Here is a 16,380-nt window from a genome sequence, read left to right as displayed (position 1 = left end):
AATTAAAACAAATATTTTGTACAATTTTTTAAATTAAAGTGTTAATATTTGAATATAAATGAGGTTGGCAGCAGTCAGGAATAAAAAAAATAATTTAATATAAACTTATTTTCTTTGCTACCGCAATTTTTTTATATCATTATTTTTGTAGGGAATTAAAATGACTATTTTACGTAATTTTTTAAATATATATATAACAGTTTTCAACATCTACTTTCCGCATTTTTTAAAGATTTAAGGTCAAAACTAAACGACTGGTAGAAAAGTTGTATATGGAGTATACGACGAGATAATCTTATAGTAGGGGAAATACTAAGTTCGAATCCGATACAGCCTTGATTTTTCTTTTCTCCGACTTCAATACGTCTTAGCTATAGGTGTAGGTGGGGATAAAACTTTAGAGGGTGGTAATAATAATGAACTCCTGTTTTGTAGAATCGGGAGGACGATTCTCTCTTGCGGAGTCTTGGATTTCGGAATACTACGCCGTCGCCATCGCAATCGAGTGATCACGTGGCTCTTAGTAGCGCGACTCAGGTAGGCCAGAAGAGACCAGGAGAGGACGGCGATTTGAACGTGGCTGTGAAACGACCTGTGGACGGCTCGCATCAAGTATCTTCTTCAGGAACGAGCTCCTCGAGTAACGCGACGAGCAAGAGTCTTCTTTGGGAGAAGAACAAGATGCTGGCATCTTTGTTAGCGAAAAATCCGCCGCAAACAACGAACGTACCAACGAAGCTGCCCGCATCTGTGATATCAGCAACGCCGCAGGTATGAAATCTGATAATAAAATATTTCTGATAGAGTCTCATGATTGCATAATATAAAGAATTTCATAATAAGAGTTTCAATTAGAATTTTAGGTCAATTTGTGACTAATTTCTAACATTATCGAAAGGAAAACATGTACTAATCTCTACACACTTTTCTTGTAATCTATGTAATTATTAATGATCATTATGCTTGCTAAACTATCTATACTAATATAAAAGGATTGGTCTTATATTCTCCTATTTAGAGACTCTCAAATTAGAGTAAATTTTTTATTGATTAATCGAGATTATTTTTATCAAAAGTAGCAGAAATTTTAATTACAATTATTGAAAATTTTAGTGTTCTAATTATAAACATAATAATATAAACTATATATATCCCATAGTATTTTAAGCTGTTGATACGTTAAAAATTGAAAGAGAAGAGTGCAATATTTCTGAAATCGATTTATTTCTTTTCAATTCAATTAAATATAGAAAATTCGTAGAACCTTATAACTCTCCAAATGTTCATAAGAATCTTACAAATTTCTATGCAATTTAAAAAAAAAAATGATTTCTCGCTTCTGACATTTAGTCATGCAGTAACTAATTAATAATCTTGAAATAAAGAATACACAATACAAAAAATATTAAATAAAACTCTTAAAAATGATAATTACAATCAAATTTTTATTTATTATTAACTAATTTATATGTATGTATGTATGTATAATATTATTTTATTAATTTTAGGACAAACTGCCTCGTTTGACAAAACAACAACAGCAGCAACAACAGCAACAACAACAACAACAACAACAACAACAACAACAACAGCCACAACAACAGCAGCCTTGGACTGGTGGCAGTATGCAAGTTGGTAATAACACGATTACGACAACCGCGACGTCGGCGCGTCCTCTTCAAAGTCAGTCGAGACAACTACCTCGTCAACCAGCCAATACCTACCTCAGTCATATACTAAGTCAAGTAAGTGCGATTTAATTTAAATAAAAAATTAAAAAGAAAATGGCATAAGAGCTAACGCGCGGTAGTTGGAGCGCAGAGAAGCAACGCTTCTTTCTTTTTTCAATATTAGTTTATTAAAAAATACATTATAATAACAAAAAGCAAACGTTTCGGATCATCTTTTGATCCTTCTTCAGTTTGTCATCGAATCTCGAATCGACATGAGGCGCCGCACAGCGGCATACTATATTATGAATTGTAAAAAGCGCGGAATCTGATCTGCTGTGACGTCGCATAGCATAACTATAGTATATTTAATTGATTGTTGGAGGCAGAGCGCTTGCTAGACCTCCGCGGGATGCAATTTAGCGTCACCTACGCGTCGAAAACAAATTCGTTTAATGTAACGCGTCACTATCTGTAATATATATTGTTAACATCGCGCTGAAGAAGGATCAAAAGATGATCCGAAACGTTCGCTTTTTGTTATTATAATGTGTTTTTTAATAAACTAATATTGAAAAAAGGAAGAAGTGTTGTTGCTTCTCTGCGCTCTAACTACCGCGCGTTGGCTCTTATGCCATTTTCTTTTTAATTTTTTGATTACTTGAGCCAAATCTCTAATTATTAAATTTAATTTAATGTATGAAATATTGAATTGTAGAATAAAAATGCATTAGATTCTATCTGTGCTCCGTTTATGTGAATAAAGATGTATGTACAACAATAGAGTCATTCTGTACTATATTGCGAATAATCACTGAATATTATTTTAAGCAATATTTTATATTTTAAATGTATCTTTTTTTTTACAGCAACAAAGCAGGCCCCAAATGGGACCAACTGAGTCCGAGTTTGCAGGTAGTGGAGAGTACCGTCAAACTAGCACCGATCCAACTACTTGGGATAATCAGTCATCAGATCCGGATCTTTCCGAAATTTTAGATCAAGTGATAGATTTTGTCCCGGATGAACCTAGTGCGGGTAATTATAGTGATTAAAATACTAAATAATCATTTTTTTTTTAAATTTTATATTGATAATATGTAACATATTACATATTTTGTTATTTTAACTGTGTACAAAATATTTTCATATATGTAGCAGTATATTAATTTTTATAGCTTATGATTCATAAAACTTTGACAAACTACTTGTTGCAATTTAAAATTGGACATCTGAAATATATATGTAAAACTTTCGCTGTCACACAAATTAAACAATTTTAAATTTGTTTATTGATAATTTTGATAACTCGACAGGTTTATTATTTGTAACATGATTCGACTTGTAAGCAACAATACATTTGAATAATTGTGCGAATGCTCTTGCAATAATCAGTTCTCTACAAGGAGCATAATGCAATTGAGATGTGGCAGCGAAAGTAATTGTATCGTTATAAAAAGATTATACTTTTTATTTAATAGATACGTCTCCGATAGCGAATCTCCTAAATCCCCTTATCGAAGCGCCCCAGAACGTTCTGAACGAGAAAATGGCAATTAACGCTATCCAGAAGTCGTTGATGTTATGCGAGACTGCCGTGAATCCAACGTCTTCCACCATAACTATGCCTGGTACTCCCCCAGCCTATTCCACTGCGGTAAGTTTCCTTTTTCTGATTAAGCCTTTAATTTTACATTTTTCAATTTATCTTGTCTTACAGCATAATGCGCATCAAATGACGAATTATTAAATTTTATTTTAGTTGGGTACTTCGCCTGTGACAACTAGTCACAGTTATCAACCACCTCCAATGTACCAACAGTCCAGAATCAGGTTCACTCAGCCAGGCGTTAGACAGACCGGTCAATTTACGCAACAACAATTGCAATTACAACAACAACAACAACGTTCAAAGCAGCATCTTCTACAGCAGCACCAGCAGCAGCAACATCAACAGGAGCAGATGAAACAACGATTATTGCAACAACAAAAACAGCAGCAAATGGTTATCCCGTCGAACGCCACCGCGACGGATCAAATCAATAGCAGTATTCATAACATCGATAATCTTCTGAACAATACTGTTGCACCGCCAAATGTATCGTTGCAGGTATGCAATTTGTTACAAAAGTGCGTGAAATATAGTAAATCTAATAAAAATATCGCAATTGCCACGCTTTGCGTTAAAAATTCGCGAAATATGCGAAAATAATCGTTGCGAATGTATGATATTTTTTTTTGTTCAGCGATCGAGTGTCCCAGATTCGCAAATCTCTCCAGGATATGGGGGATCCGTCCAGATGGCTTCTACTCATCGACTCGCTCACTCGTATTCCCATCCGTCAACGATGCCGCAACAGTAAGTATTCCATAACATTTATACGTATAATTATACATATAAAGATATCTCGCTGTACATGTATATATGGACTCTTTCTTTTATAGTCCCATTGTGAATAACAACTTCAACAGTGGGCAACAAGTGTCCGCCCCAGCGAGACTCTCGCCGCATTCTCCAGCCGGTATACTGCCGTTCTCTCACCCACAACCACTATCGCCACGGGTGACGCAAGTGAGTGCGAACATATTATTGCTTTATCAGATCGGCACAAGAACAGAAAGGTATACTTGTATACCAACGGTTTTTATAAATATTAATTAGAATTAGTTGAAAATTAGCTGATTTTCCGTTTCATTCAAAGGATAGAATTATAAACAGATAAAGAATCTAAACTAATATTTATGCAAATGGTACGTTAAGTAAATATCAGACATATAAATTAGATAAGTATTAATACAATGTGCAAAAATTATCTAGAACTATCATAATTTCAAGTTTCTTGTATCGTTATTTTGATTTTCATTATTTCTCTAGCAATATTTCCGCGTGTCTCTTTAATTTTTAGTATATTTAATCGTAATATATGCGCTAGGGCAATTATGGCAACACACCGAGATTATTCAATCAGGTGAGGCCGCAGCAGCAGGTCACAGCGCAACAACAATTGCAGCAGCAGCAGCGATCGATGCCATCGCCGGGAACGCCAGCATCTGCGCGGCAATCGCCGTTTCCTACCGAAACGTTTCCTCCACCTACGTCCCCCACGGCCAGTCAGTTTACACCGGGTCCTACAACCGGTGCGCCAAACCCGTCAGCTCAGTATCGGCTGCAACGAGCCACGTCCACGCCTTCTGCTACGACTCAATTGCCAGGTACGTATTCTCATACGATTTCTCACATTAATAGACTGCGTTGGATTCCAAATGATCCAGTTATTAGGCGTGCGATAATAGGTAGATAAGATTATCATTAGTCAAGATAATCAAATGTATATACAAAATTTAATATCTTTTCTATTCTGATATTATTAAATAATAGAAAATGATATTATTAAACGATAGAAAGTGATATATATATTTGATTATTAAATAATATAAAATGATATATTTGAATATTTTACATATTGTTAAGTAGGAATGAAGCGTAATGACTAAGGGATTTTACATCATGTACGCGCGCATTGCGAAAAAAAATGCGATAAACTCTATACATCTAGTTGTAAGATTAGAGATAAGCGTCGTCGGAAAGTCGTTTTACCATGTTTAACATGTATTTTTAACTATATCTATTAACTAATTTGAATACATTGAATTTGATGACTTGAAGGGAGAACTCTGCATGGCAATTTCAAGAAAATTACTATGTAGTTACTTGTTATCACATCTTTATTCCATTGCATAAGGTATAATTTTTAACATTGGTAAATCGACTTGTACATAAAATTAATAGGAATGTTATATTAATTATAATAATTATATAAGCCGTGGCGCGTAATTATCGTTTCTTTTTACTTATTAATAAGCGCAAAATTTGTTGTAAACATGCGGTTTTTAACGTGTTTAAATTCGTCAAGATCGATTTCCCTCGTTTCGGACAGTAAAGATATCCTAGATTAGGACGTACATACTAGTTTTTATGGAAGATGATCGAGTTGATTTTCGATACAAAACCGGTTTAATATTCTACGCGCGATGGAAGATGTGATTGAAATATACAAAAGACTTTGAGATGGGTAAGTATGTACAGATTAAGATTAACTTTGTTTAATCTATTGAACATTGTGGAAGCGCCATATGTAGATTAGTCGGGTATGCGCATAGATTTATTAGTATCTTTTTATGCCTGTATATCTCTCGATGTTTTTCTGTAAATAGAATTGTGTGATATTGTGTCATACGAATCCTCTATAGAAGGGGAAAGGATATCGTAATTCTGAGTAATGTAGCAAATTTTTTGCATAATCTATGATTTATAATCTTTGAATATGATTGGCCCATGGTGTGTTACACTAGAAATAATTGCGACGCTTTGTTATCTCTCTTATTATCTCTAATTTTCTTATTTGTCTTATATATCGCAAACACAAAGTTACGTAAATTTATTTTTTTCATTCGCATAATTTAAATTTCTCTTTTTAAAATAGATTTAAAATAATAATTAACATGAGAAATTTAAAATTTAGCATATTTTAAAAATTGAATAAGACTAATTCACAAAATAATTCTTTTTAGATTGAGATTTACGACATTACATGTAGTAATGTTAATTTCGATCAATTTCTTATATATATGACTTTTATATATATGACTTTATTTAAAGAAAACAGAGATTTTTTAATAAAATGCTGGAAAATATCTATTACAAAGGCATTTTCGACGTAATCGTGTCTAATTATAAAGAGCCATTTTATCTATTTATATATTTACTTGCAATCGTTTGCAAGAAACATGAAATAAAAATAGCATCGTCAGATAAATTGAAAGATTTATACGCAAGTTAAAGACTCTCGAAAGTTTTATTTATTTAGCATACTTGCTTGTAGCTTTCAGCTGGCAGAACCGAGATTCGCTTTCCGGAGGTACATTATTCAAAGTCGGTGCGTGCTGTTTAATTAATTAATTAATTTAACGTATAGATTTCGATCTCGATATTATGTGCGTGATTATTGACAGCGAACGTTGGCATGATATATGAAAGCGAAATAGAAGCGTTATTTGTTAAAGCTGGCCGAGGACAACCCGGGCTATACACGATTGATGTTACAGGTGGAATCGGCTCGCCTCGGCACTACGGCGGAATAAGTAAGGAACCGCTTCTTTCACCTAGTCATTCACACTCGGCTTGCCCGGCAACACCTACTCACAATCAACACACCAATACACAACACTTCTCCAGTCAACAACATACCCCATTGCTATACCAACAACACACCAACGCCAACACTCTCAACACGGCAGACATGCAGAACAGTCAGTTCTGTTACGATCGCTCGTCAGTCCCGCTCTATCCGTCTGGCGGGGAGGCGCAGGATGCCAGGTCACTGCCTCCCGGTAATCCTGTCAATCACCAAATGGGTGGTAAGTCATATGACTTTTTAATGTCATGTGACAATTCATTATCATTATCACAACCCCATGCTACTTCGTCAATAAACTGTAATTATCACTATTACCATACCAGCACCTCAATTACCAATATCACTATCGTCACCAATCACAGCGAAAACAGCAACAGCCGCAAAAAACGATCTAATGCATGAATTGGGCTCATGGCAACTCTCTTTCATGTTCTCTCTTCCCATTTTCACTTTTTTCTTTTTTTTACAACATCTATTTAGACTTCCACGATATAAATATTATATTTGAATATTCATTCATCTTTCTATCTGTTACATCTTCTAATGTGCTTAAATAATCCCTTCCTAAAAACACCATGTGCCCAATAATGTTTTAAATCAAAGTCCTTTCAAATCATTTATTAATTTACATTGTGTATTCTTTAATAAAGTTGTACATTTTAATAAAGTAAATTATGCTCTCTTTCGCGAACCTGATTGATTATCTCAATACGCTGTGCGCATAACAAAAATTTGTAAATATATATTTTTGTTAGAAGAAAACATATAAATTAAAATACAAAAAAATAAAACATATATACTAATAGTCACATTTATTAGGCACAAATTCATGAAAATCATGACTGTCTCGGTTACTTGAAGAAGTTACTTTTATGCATTTAAACATAATCTAGCTTTCCATAAATATAAAATTATGTGTTAAATGTTGCATGTAATGCTTTCAATTATTCATCAAATGTTATAACTATAATGATAATGTTGCTCATCATATTTCATATTTTCGATATACCATTTCTTAGAAAAAATTATTTATATACACATGTACACGGACACGATCAGATTCAGCGCGCTATATTTGTGCACCTTAATATTAGAAGTATAGAATGACATAGATAGATTTTAGAAATATAGATAAACCTTTGCATTAATGTACTTTCTCTAATGTACTTTAAACTTTTACATTACATGTACTTTCTTTCCTCATATATTTTTATTTGTTAAGGGGGCAAAAATATGAAGAGAGAGATTTCACTAGATTAATGTAAATTAATGTAATGGTAAAAATTGATGTAAATGCAATTAATGTAAAGGTTTACTAGATCCCTAATATCAATCACGTTGCACCGAGGTTGATCAAATTTCGAATAATTCAATCGACAAAAACGTATAACTCTTATATTATACGAACTTTTTATTATACGAAATCATTATACACGAAATTGTAACTTTGCTATTTTGAGAAAATTTACTATTGATATTATTTCTCTAATTCTTTGATTAAATAAAATTGTTGAAAACAATGCCATTATATGTGAGTATAATAACGTTGATAATCGAATATTGCAAATGCCATTATCGTCCACGTATCTCATCGTATAATCACAGATAATTTTGCTTTAACAATGTCAAAGTTTCCGAAATTGCGTTATGTTATATTCGGCTATATCTTATTGTGATTATATATAGTTAGGAAATATATGTAGTCCTTTAATCTTTGACTCATCGGCATCGAGCAAATCTTTTATAGTCGAACTCTCCTAATCTCAACTCAAATAAACGTGGTGAGAATAGACGAGAAGCGCCACAATCTGTAAATATAAAGAAAAGAAAAAGGCGTAAAAAAAAAGAGGAAAAATAATGGTAGTATATTCATCTTTTTCTAACATAATAGAATGCAGGCAGCAAGAATTGCATTCATTGGCAGAGAAAAAAATCTATTATTTTCTCTCTTTTTTTTTGACCTGAATTTTGTCACTATTCTTGATTTGGTCGGTCTATTCTTACTGTGAACAGGCAAATTTTCTAGAGACTCCAATCCTCCTAATCTCAATTCTTGAAACTAGCAAACTATCATGCTCCTTCATAATTTTATTTTCATTTTATGCACACGTGATCAAATGGCAAGTATAAAGTAATGAAGGAGCGCGAGAAAAAAAATTTCCTATATGTTTTATTTAATTGAGAACAAAGATCGATATTAGAAGAGTCCGACTGTAATATTGTCGTAGTGTGCAAAGCGTATTTATAAATTAAAAATACCGTAGCATAAGCTTGCATTAGAATTTTAATGACATTGACGCTATTAAAGCATTTTCAGGAATGTGGAAGGAAGGGCAACAGTATATTTTTCGTATATCTTTCTTGCGAGGCGCAGGAAGCGCTTAAAGTGGCAAATATGATGTCGAATTTACTCCATCTTGAATCATCATTTTCTCATTGTCACACGTGTTGTGTTCATCTGTGTAATATAACATTTCAATGTAAAAAAATGAATTCAAGCACCGCTTATTTCTACGCGCTGTGGAAACATTTACTAACACGACGAAGCCTTTTTATGTACAGTGCATCGAGCTTACGTGATTAATATTTTTATATTTTGCGCATCAGCCCCTTCTCATCGATCTCTATCATAATGTATGCACCACTTGTCTTGTAAAGGATTTCGTCATATGCAATTTTTATATCTAGTATATAGGATGGCCTCGAGGTACATCGTGTATTTTCTCTTAATTACAGAGGCAAAAAAATAGAATATTATTTACAAAGAAAAAAATAATACCTCTGTAATGTACAATATACAAGATAGAAAAATCGAGCTAATAAAAGCCAACGCACGGTAATCAAAATCCTGGAAGCATGTGAGATACTTTTTTTCAACATCAAGCTCGTCACAGTTTCTTATATGTGTTAAAATTCAAAATTGTATCGTTTTTCCTTTTTACCCTTGACTGGTTTTATCCTTGATTTGATCCTCGCATGACTTGTGATTATTGCTGACTGTCCGAAGAGGGGACTGAATTATTATTCGATTTCAATTATTATATTCGTAATTGTGTGTCAAGAGAAATATATAATAATTTACACCCCAAGCACCGCGCATTGGCTTTTTATTAGCACGAGAGAAATTTGTTAATTTTTGTATATTAAATGTTATTTATTTTTTTATTGTTGACACATTAATATTCTTTTAGTTCTATATATATTCTTCTAGTTATAAATAATTAAATATAAATAATAAATATAAATATAAATAATATAAATAATAAAATATTATTTATATTATATATTTTAACAGAATTTTAGTTTTATATTTGCTTACCGAAATACATTGTCTTCTACGATTGTTATTAGGAAACGGCCGTTGTCTCAAAGTTCGCACTAGACAAAGATGTAGTTTGCTATAATATATCGCAGTTTTCTTTTTCTACAGGATGTTTCTATTTAGTAACACGTGTCGATTCCTTTCGAGTCCGTTTGCTTAAACCGGTTCCGCTGTTTTCAAAACAAATAATCCATCGCATGTAATAAAGGACTCTGAGATAAAATAAAATAAGAAAAAAATCATATTTTAAAATTTTCTTTTTCGATATCGAATAATGTTGTTCGCTTGCTCGAAAATAAGGATATAACTCGTGATCTCACAACTGGAAGACACTGTATTTAAGTTAAAAAATGATTAAGTCAATATGAACATGAACTCAAATTTTTATCAAAAAGAAAAAATCGATCTATATTGTTCAGAGAAAATACACGATGTAGATATTTTTTTAATATCTTGTTGAACGACAAATAAAGTCATCTCTATTTTCAATCGAAAAAATTAAATTTATCATATAAAGTGTATTTACTTTATTTATATATTCTGAGATATTGTCACAAAATTTTTATGCTATATAATCTTTGTGTATTGTGACAATAGTTGAGTAAAATTTCGTAAACTCATAATGTAATCTCTTGTCCAATCAATATATATTTTTAAGATCATCAGCAGCATAGGTAGAAATTGAAAAGTGCGAAACATACGAAACATACGAAGAGAGGAACGCGATACGTAATTGCCATGACGACTTGCTCATAAAAATTTTTCTTATTGTCTCAGGTAATGCCAGCACCTCGGAATTTGTGCGGCAAGAATTGCGGGCGATTGTTGGTGCGCGAACGCAACAGCAGCAGCAGCAACAGAGAGTGCCCAACAACCTACAGAACAATCTTTCTGGTCAAGTTTCTCAGGACGATCTGGAAGCACTTGGTCTGACGTTCGAGATGTCTTCTGCAGGTATGTGTGCATCATATACGTCCGCATTCCGTAATTATATCCAAGTCGTATAAAAAATGATTAGCTATACGGCTGAATTTGTTTGAAAGATTACCATCAAAGAGCTGAGGATTTTGAAAAAATTAAATTTTTCTATTAATATGTAGTTAATAATTAATATTTAATTTTATATTTAATATTTTTTTCTCGATGCGCGATGACAGTTGTGCATTGTTTGGAATTAGAATAGGAATAATTGCAAAGTTTTTTTACCAGATTATCGCGTTTTTGATAGAAATATATAATTTGAGATATTTAATTAGAAATATTTAATTTGTAAATAATTATAAACAGCAAATTATTATATGCTTTAGATAGTACGATTTATATTTTTGCGATATTTAAAGATATTACAAATGTGACACAAGTAATAATTACTTATTTGCAAAATGTGAGATTTCATAGTACGTTTTAAACCTTAAGCGTACACGAAGCATAGAAATTACGATTATTCGAAGGTGCTTTACCGTCGCGATAAAGCAAGATAAATTTAATAAGTATGCATTCAATAAGTTTGCATTCCTGTGCATTTCTGTGCACAGAGAAGCATCATCTCTTTATTTATTTTTCTCGAATTTTATCGAACCACAATCTCTCGCAGCTTCAATACATATTGTAATTCCACAGTCCTGATTTTCTCGCATATGACGTGAATTTCACGAGTGAATACTGTGAAAAAGTATTACAGGCAATTGTGTATAGTTTTCCCCCTCGTAGATCATGCACATTTTTTCTAGATCTGTTATCGCACGCGGTTATTACAACTAATTACACTTATACAACGCATCTCCCTCAGATTCCATATTTCTCTCTTTTCATGAGATTTATATAGAAATTATAAATTTCAAATATGTATAAAAATTTTTATGAAAATCTTTATGAATTTTTTTTAAAATAATTTTGAATGCGAAGACTTATCTTTTAAATAAAATTTTATTTTTTACATCTTTGAAATAAAAGTGAATTAAAAAATACTGTTTCTGTCTTATCGAATTTTGGCAAAGATATGATTATGCTGTAAAGAAATATTTAATGCAAATGATACGAATGGGGAAAAATTTTATCGAGCAGATCTTGAAATTCTCGAAAGTTTTTGTATCGAAAGCAGACTTATTGTTCCTTATCGGAGCAAATATTAAGATCTTAACGCGATAATCTAAAAGTTTGCGTCTCTTGGCGCTTCGATAGATCTTTCACGAGAGGCAAAAGCGAGGCCTCGATCGATTGAGAAATTATACGTCCATATCAATGCATAAATTGAGACACGTGTAATCAGCACATGCGTTCCTGATTCATTACGCGTAATCTCTCGCTTCTTATAAAGAGAGGCATAATATCTTATTCTACAAAGATTGTGGTAACATCTACTGTTACGATGTCCCAACTAGGTGAGGCTGTGGTTAGCGATGGCCCCGCCAAGAGTTGGGCCATTGGGAGCGCCGGAAGTGCCCCCTCGTCCTCCAGGGTAAGAACCCCACATTCCGACAATATAATTACTTTTACATATTTTTTTGATTTTGTTATGCTATGTCTTCCCTCTATACGCTTGGCTTCAGAACTGATTGTGCACGAAACATGTTTAATGATCTCTCTCTATATTATGCGCACTGAGCGTAAAACTTGTGTAGGGGATTATACTTACTTTTTTTTTCATTAATTTTGTAATTTAGCGCTCTCTTTATACATGCATGTGCAGGTCATCATTTGATGGCTAATATCTCGACATTATTGTATATTGTTACTCCCATAAATAATGATTCTTTCATAAGTAATGATTTTCTGTAATAGCGATAGTAGAAAATTGAATTTCATGTATGCTAGAATAGAATTTTTACTTTGTAGAATTAAAATTTACTCTGAAAATATAATTGAATTAGGGAGAATTTATGAACTTTATTTGGCAAAGTTTAAGAATTTCTAATTCGTTTCTATTAGGGATTGGCTTCATAGTTATAGAATTTATTCTTACTTTTCTTTTTCTATCTTTTCTGTTATTTTATTTCTCGTTGATCAAATTAAAATTAATAAAAAATACCTTTAAATCATGTGGAATTTTAAAAAGATAGTTTACATGCAATATTAAAGGTACATTTTAATGAATTTATATTTCTATTTCTGTACATACAATATTAAAGGTATATTTTAATGAATTTATTTCTATTTCTTTACATTTTTATTTAGATATAGAAATAAAGAGAACTGGAAAGAATTAAATATTTAATTGCATAGAAATAATTTTTTTTATTTATTATGTTAATTTATCTATATTTATATTTTTTATAACATGAATTTTCATGTTTTCATTTAACATGAATTATTTTATTGATTCTTTTAATTATTCCATAGATTCTTAAAATTAAAAATTATAAAACTAAAAATTATATGTCAAATTTTTATATTAATTTATAAGAATTATTAAAGTTTATCTTCATATATAAATTGACATATTATGTTATCTTTTTTACAATTTTTTGAAGTTCTTTCTAAAGTATTTTCATAATATTCTAAAGTATTTTTAAGAATTTTAGATAAAGATAAAAATATTTATTTTTTACACAAATAAATTTTTTTAAGTTCTATTAAGAAATACTGGCACTTTGTTTTACAAAGATCTATCAAATGTAAATTGAAGACATTTAAGTTTTACACTCAGTGTTTTGCGCCCATGAAAAACGCTATGTTTTCTTTTACGTAGCTACATTAAGTAAACTGATTTTATTATCACACCAAGTGAACTTTTGTTCGAGGTGTATTTCATTAAGGCGCATTAGCTAAACATATTAATTGCCTTTGCATAACGTAGCGCGTTCATAAGTGCATTACATTTTGCGTAAAAATTAATTGTACTTCTCGCGCTAGATTAACTGCGAATAATTTTTTTAAATTTTCGTTTTTCTTCATGCAAACGTACTTCATGCATACGGCTGATGTAGCATCAGCAGTATAATATTCCGCTAATCAGATGATCTTTTATAGAAAATAATTGGTAGTATTTTAACTATTAATTACAGCAATATAAAAATATATACAAAAAATTTATACGGTTGTCAAATTACACAATACTTACATTTTTTTTACTACGTATCAAATTTACGATTTATTTTTGTTAATATAAATATCGAAGAAACACATCTTTATTATTATTATTTTATATATTAGAATCTGAATTAAAAGTTAATTGATATAATCTTATTTCCCTTTAATTTCAAGCGAATATATCACTCTTTAATATATTTCTAATTTAAAATTCAATTGTATTAAATAAAATCTAATTAATCTTAGTAAATTTAAAATTTGAGAGAAATAATAATATCCATAGTTAAACTTTTATTTGGAAAATTTCAATTCTGAATTAGACAAATTTATGAATATTTTTTGTAAATAAAATATTTATTATATTAAATACAGTTTTAGAGATCATATATTATGTAAAATAACATGTTGTCAAATTTTTATTTTTGTACAACTTATAAAAAGTTATATATAATTGTTTCTCTTTTATTTCAATATTATTAAATTAATTTAAATTGATTTTTAATTAATATAATTTAACCAATATAATTATATTACATTTATATTATTATTTCGTATTTAAAATATATATGTATGAAAGAATAAAAGAATAATTTAAATATATGAAAATTATGTTAAATATATGAAGGGAATCATACATATATTTTTTTTAGAAGCACTTTGGATTTTTTATCTTTTGACTTTATTTTTAATTTTAATATTTCAGAGCGCTATGCATTCATTCGTATTAAGCATTCATATAATCGGTGCCAAGTAAAATGTCTTCTTTCGTATCTATAGGGTGATGGTGTTGTAAGCTTCAGCTCATTCAGAGTAATTAGTAATCGTACTACCATTTGTTGCATTGTATAACGTGCGTCTAGTATCGTAATGCTTTTTCACAGTGAGCCAATTAGATATCTGCGCGTTGTACTTAATTTTTTTTCGAGAGCGATTGTTTTTATGCATGAGGAGATTAGTGCTACAGAAAGAGATGTATCTAGGAAAACTATCTAATTTCAAATTTATATGAATTTTTAAGCATATATATATATATATATACACACATAATATACATTCTTTAGATTAAATATATTTATATATATATTCTTTATATTAAATAAATAAATATATATAGTACAATTATTTGAAAAGAAAACAGAAAACAGAAAAAGAAAACATGTGAACGCGTGATTATATGTCAGTAGATTTCAACATAGCTCTTTTTTAACAATTTTCGTATAGAATAAATGCTTCTATGGTGACAGAGTTTTCGTGTAAATTATATGCAAATAGTTAAAAAACTTCTTTAAGTCTAGAAAATATTGATAATATAATATTAAAATGCAATATTATTTTAATATAATACAAATTCATATTACTATGCTTATAATATTACTATACTTATAATAAATATTTATTAATATAAAATTTAAGAAATTTTTGTATTATATCTGATTAAAAATGAAATAATTATAAAGTAATTAATCTTACTGGATATTTACTTTGTAAAGAGACAAGGATTTATTTTTTATTTATATTCATGATCGTGAAGAAAATATTCAAAATTAACGAAGCATTGTTTGATCGAAAAATTTTGCTGCCATAGCAGCCATTATCATGCATTGAGATATTGAATGTGTAGTTGCTATGTTGCTTTAATACGGTTTTATTCTTTTTCATATCAGGACGAAATATTATTTGAATATACCTAAATCTCATTGAAAGAATCCATGCATCTGAATACTAAAAATATGGGCATTCAGATGCATTGTGTAATTTTATGAAAATCTAAATAGTTGTTCTATAAAAATATAGATAAATATGAAAATTTACATACTTGAAGATATCAATGTTTATGTACGATAGAAAAAATGCAATAGATTGTTTAACTATTAGAATAATTTCAAACCGATTGTCAGAGATATTGTCCGCTATAGAGATTAACTCCTTGAATCTATAGATCTTTTACAAGTATCTCAAGAGATTTGCAAATCCACAATTTTAATCAATTTCGGGATTAAAAGATCTTTGGCTTTAATATATTTTGAATTCTTTCATCTGTTTTCTTATAGACATATATCATTAAATTCACAGATTCCGATCACCAGAAATATCTGCTTTAATAAATACTCTTTGTGCTATAAATTCTTAATTGTAAAAGGTTTTAGATTTGTATATCTCA

The 16,380-nt window shown here is 30.5% G+C and overlaps 1 protein-coding gene and 1 long non-coding RNA gene across 14 annotated transcripts in view; one reads left to right on the top strand and one right to left on the bottom strand.

Moving 5' to 3' along the window:
• The window catches only part of LOC145965470 (uncharacterized), a 117,834-nt gene that overhangs the window by 97,925 nt on the left and 3,529 nt on the right, over positions 1–16,380 (top strand). For 8 of the 13 annotated variants that reach the window (XM_083089049.1, XM_083089051.1, XM_083089052.1 and 5 more), the window contains 11 exons: positions 436–771; positions 1,509–1,745; positions 2,540–2,708; positions 3,152–3,327; positions 3,433–3,780; positions 3,917–4,029; positions 4,116–4,242; positions 4,604–4,883; positions 6,777–7,088; positions 10,968–11,144; positions 12,572–12,648. In XM_083089049.1, coding sequence (XP_082945175.1) covers positions 436–771; positions 1,509–1,745; positions 2,540–2,708; positions 3,152–3,327; positions 3,433–3,780; positions 3,917–4,029; positions 4,116–4,242; positions 4,604–4,883; positions 6,777–7,088; positions 10,968–11,144; positions 12,572–12,648 — 2,352 coding nt within the window. The remainder of the gene's footprint in view (positions 1–435; positions 772–1,508; positions 1,746–2,539; positions 2,709–3,151; positions 3,328–3,432; positions 3,781–3,916; positions 4,030–4,115; positions 4,243–4,603; positions 4,884–6,776; positions 7,089–10,967; positions 11,145–12,571; positions 12,649–16,380) is intronic. The other 5 variants (XM_083089057.1, XM_083089056.1, XM_083089046.1 and 2 more) reach the window with 4 other exon arrangements.
• LOC145965481 (uncharacterized) lies at positions 9,198–10,240 on the bottom strand. The gene is made up of 3 exons (XR_014436735.1): positions 10,188–10,240; positions 9,445–9,593; positions 9,198–9,326 (listed from the first exon to the last, which is right to left on the bottom strand). It is a non-coding gene; the product is annotated as an uncharacterized LOC145965481 (long non-coding RNA).

Source organism: Camponotus vicinus, unplaced genomic scaffold (assembly GCF_025532165.1).
Source record: "Camponotus vicinus isolate PSW18456_S1 unplaced genomic scaffold, iyCamVici1.0 SCAF_14, whole genome shotgun sequence".
Taxonomy (NCBI): domain Eukaryota; kingdom Metazoa; phylum Arthropoda; class Insecta; order Hymenoptera; family Formicidae; genus Camponotus; species Camponotus vicinus.
This window is presented reverse-complemented; position numbering and strand designations above follow the sequence as displayed.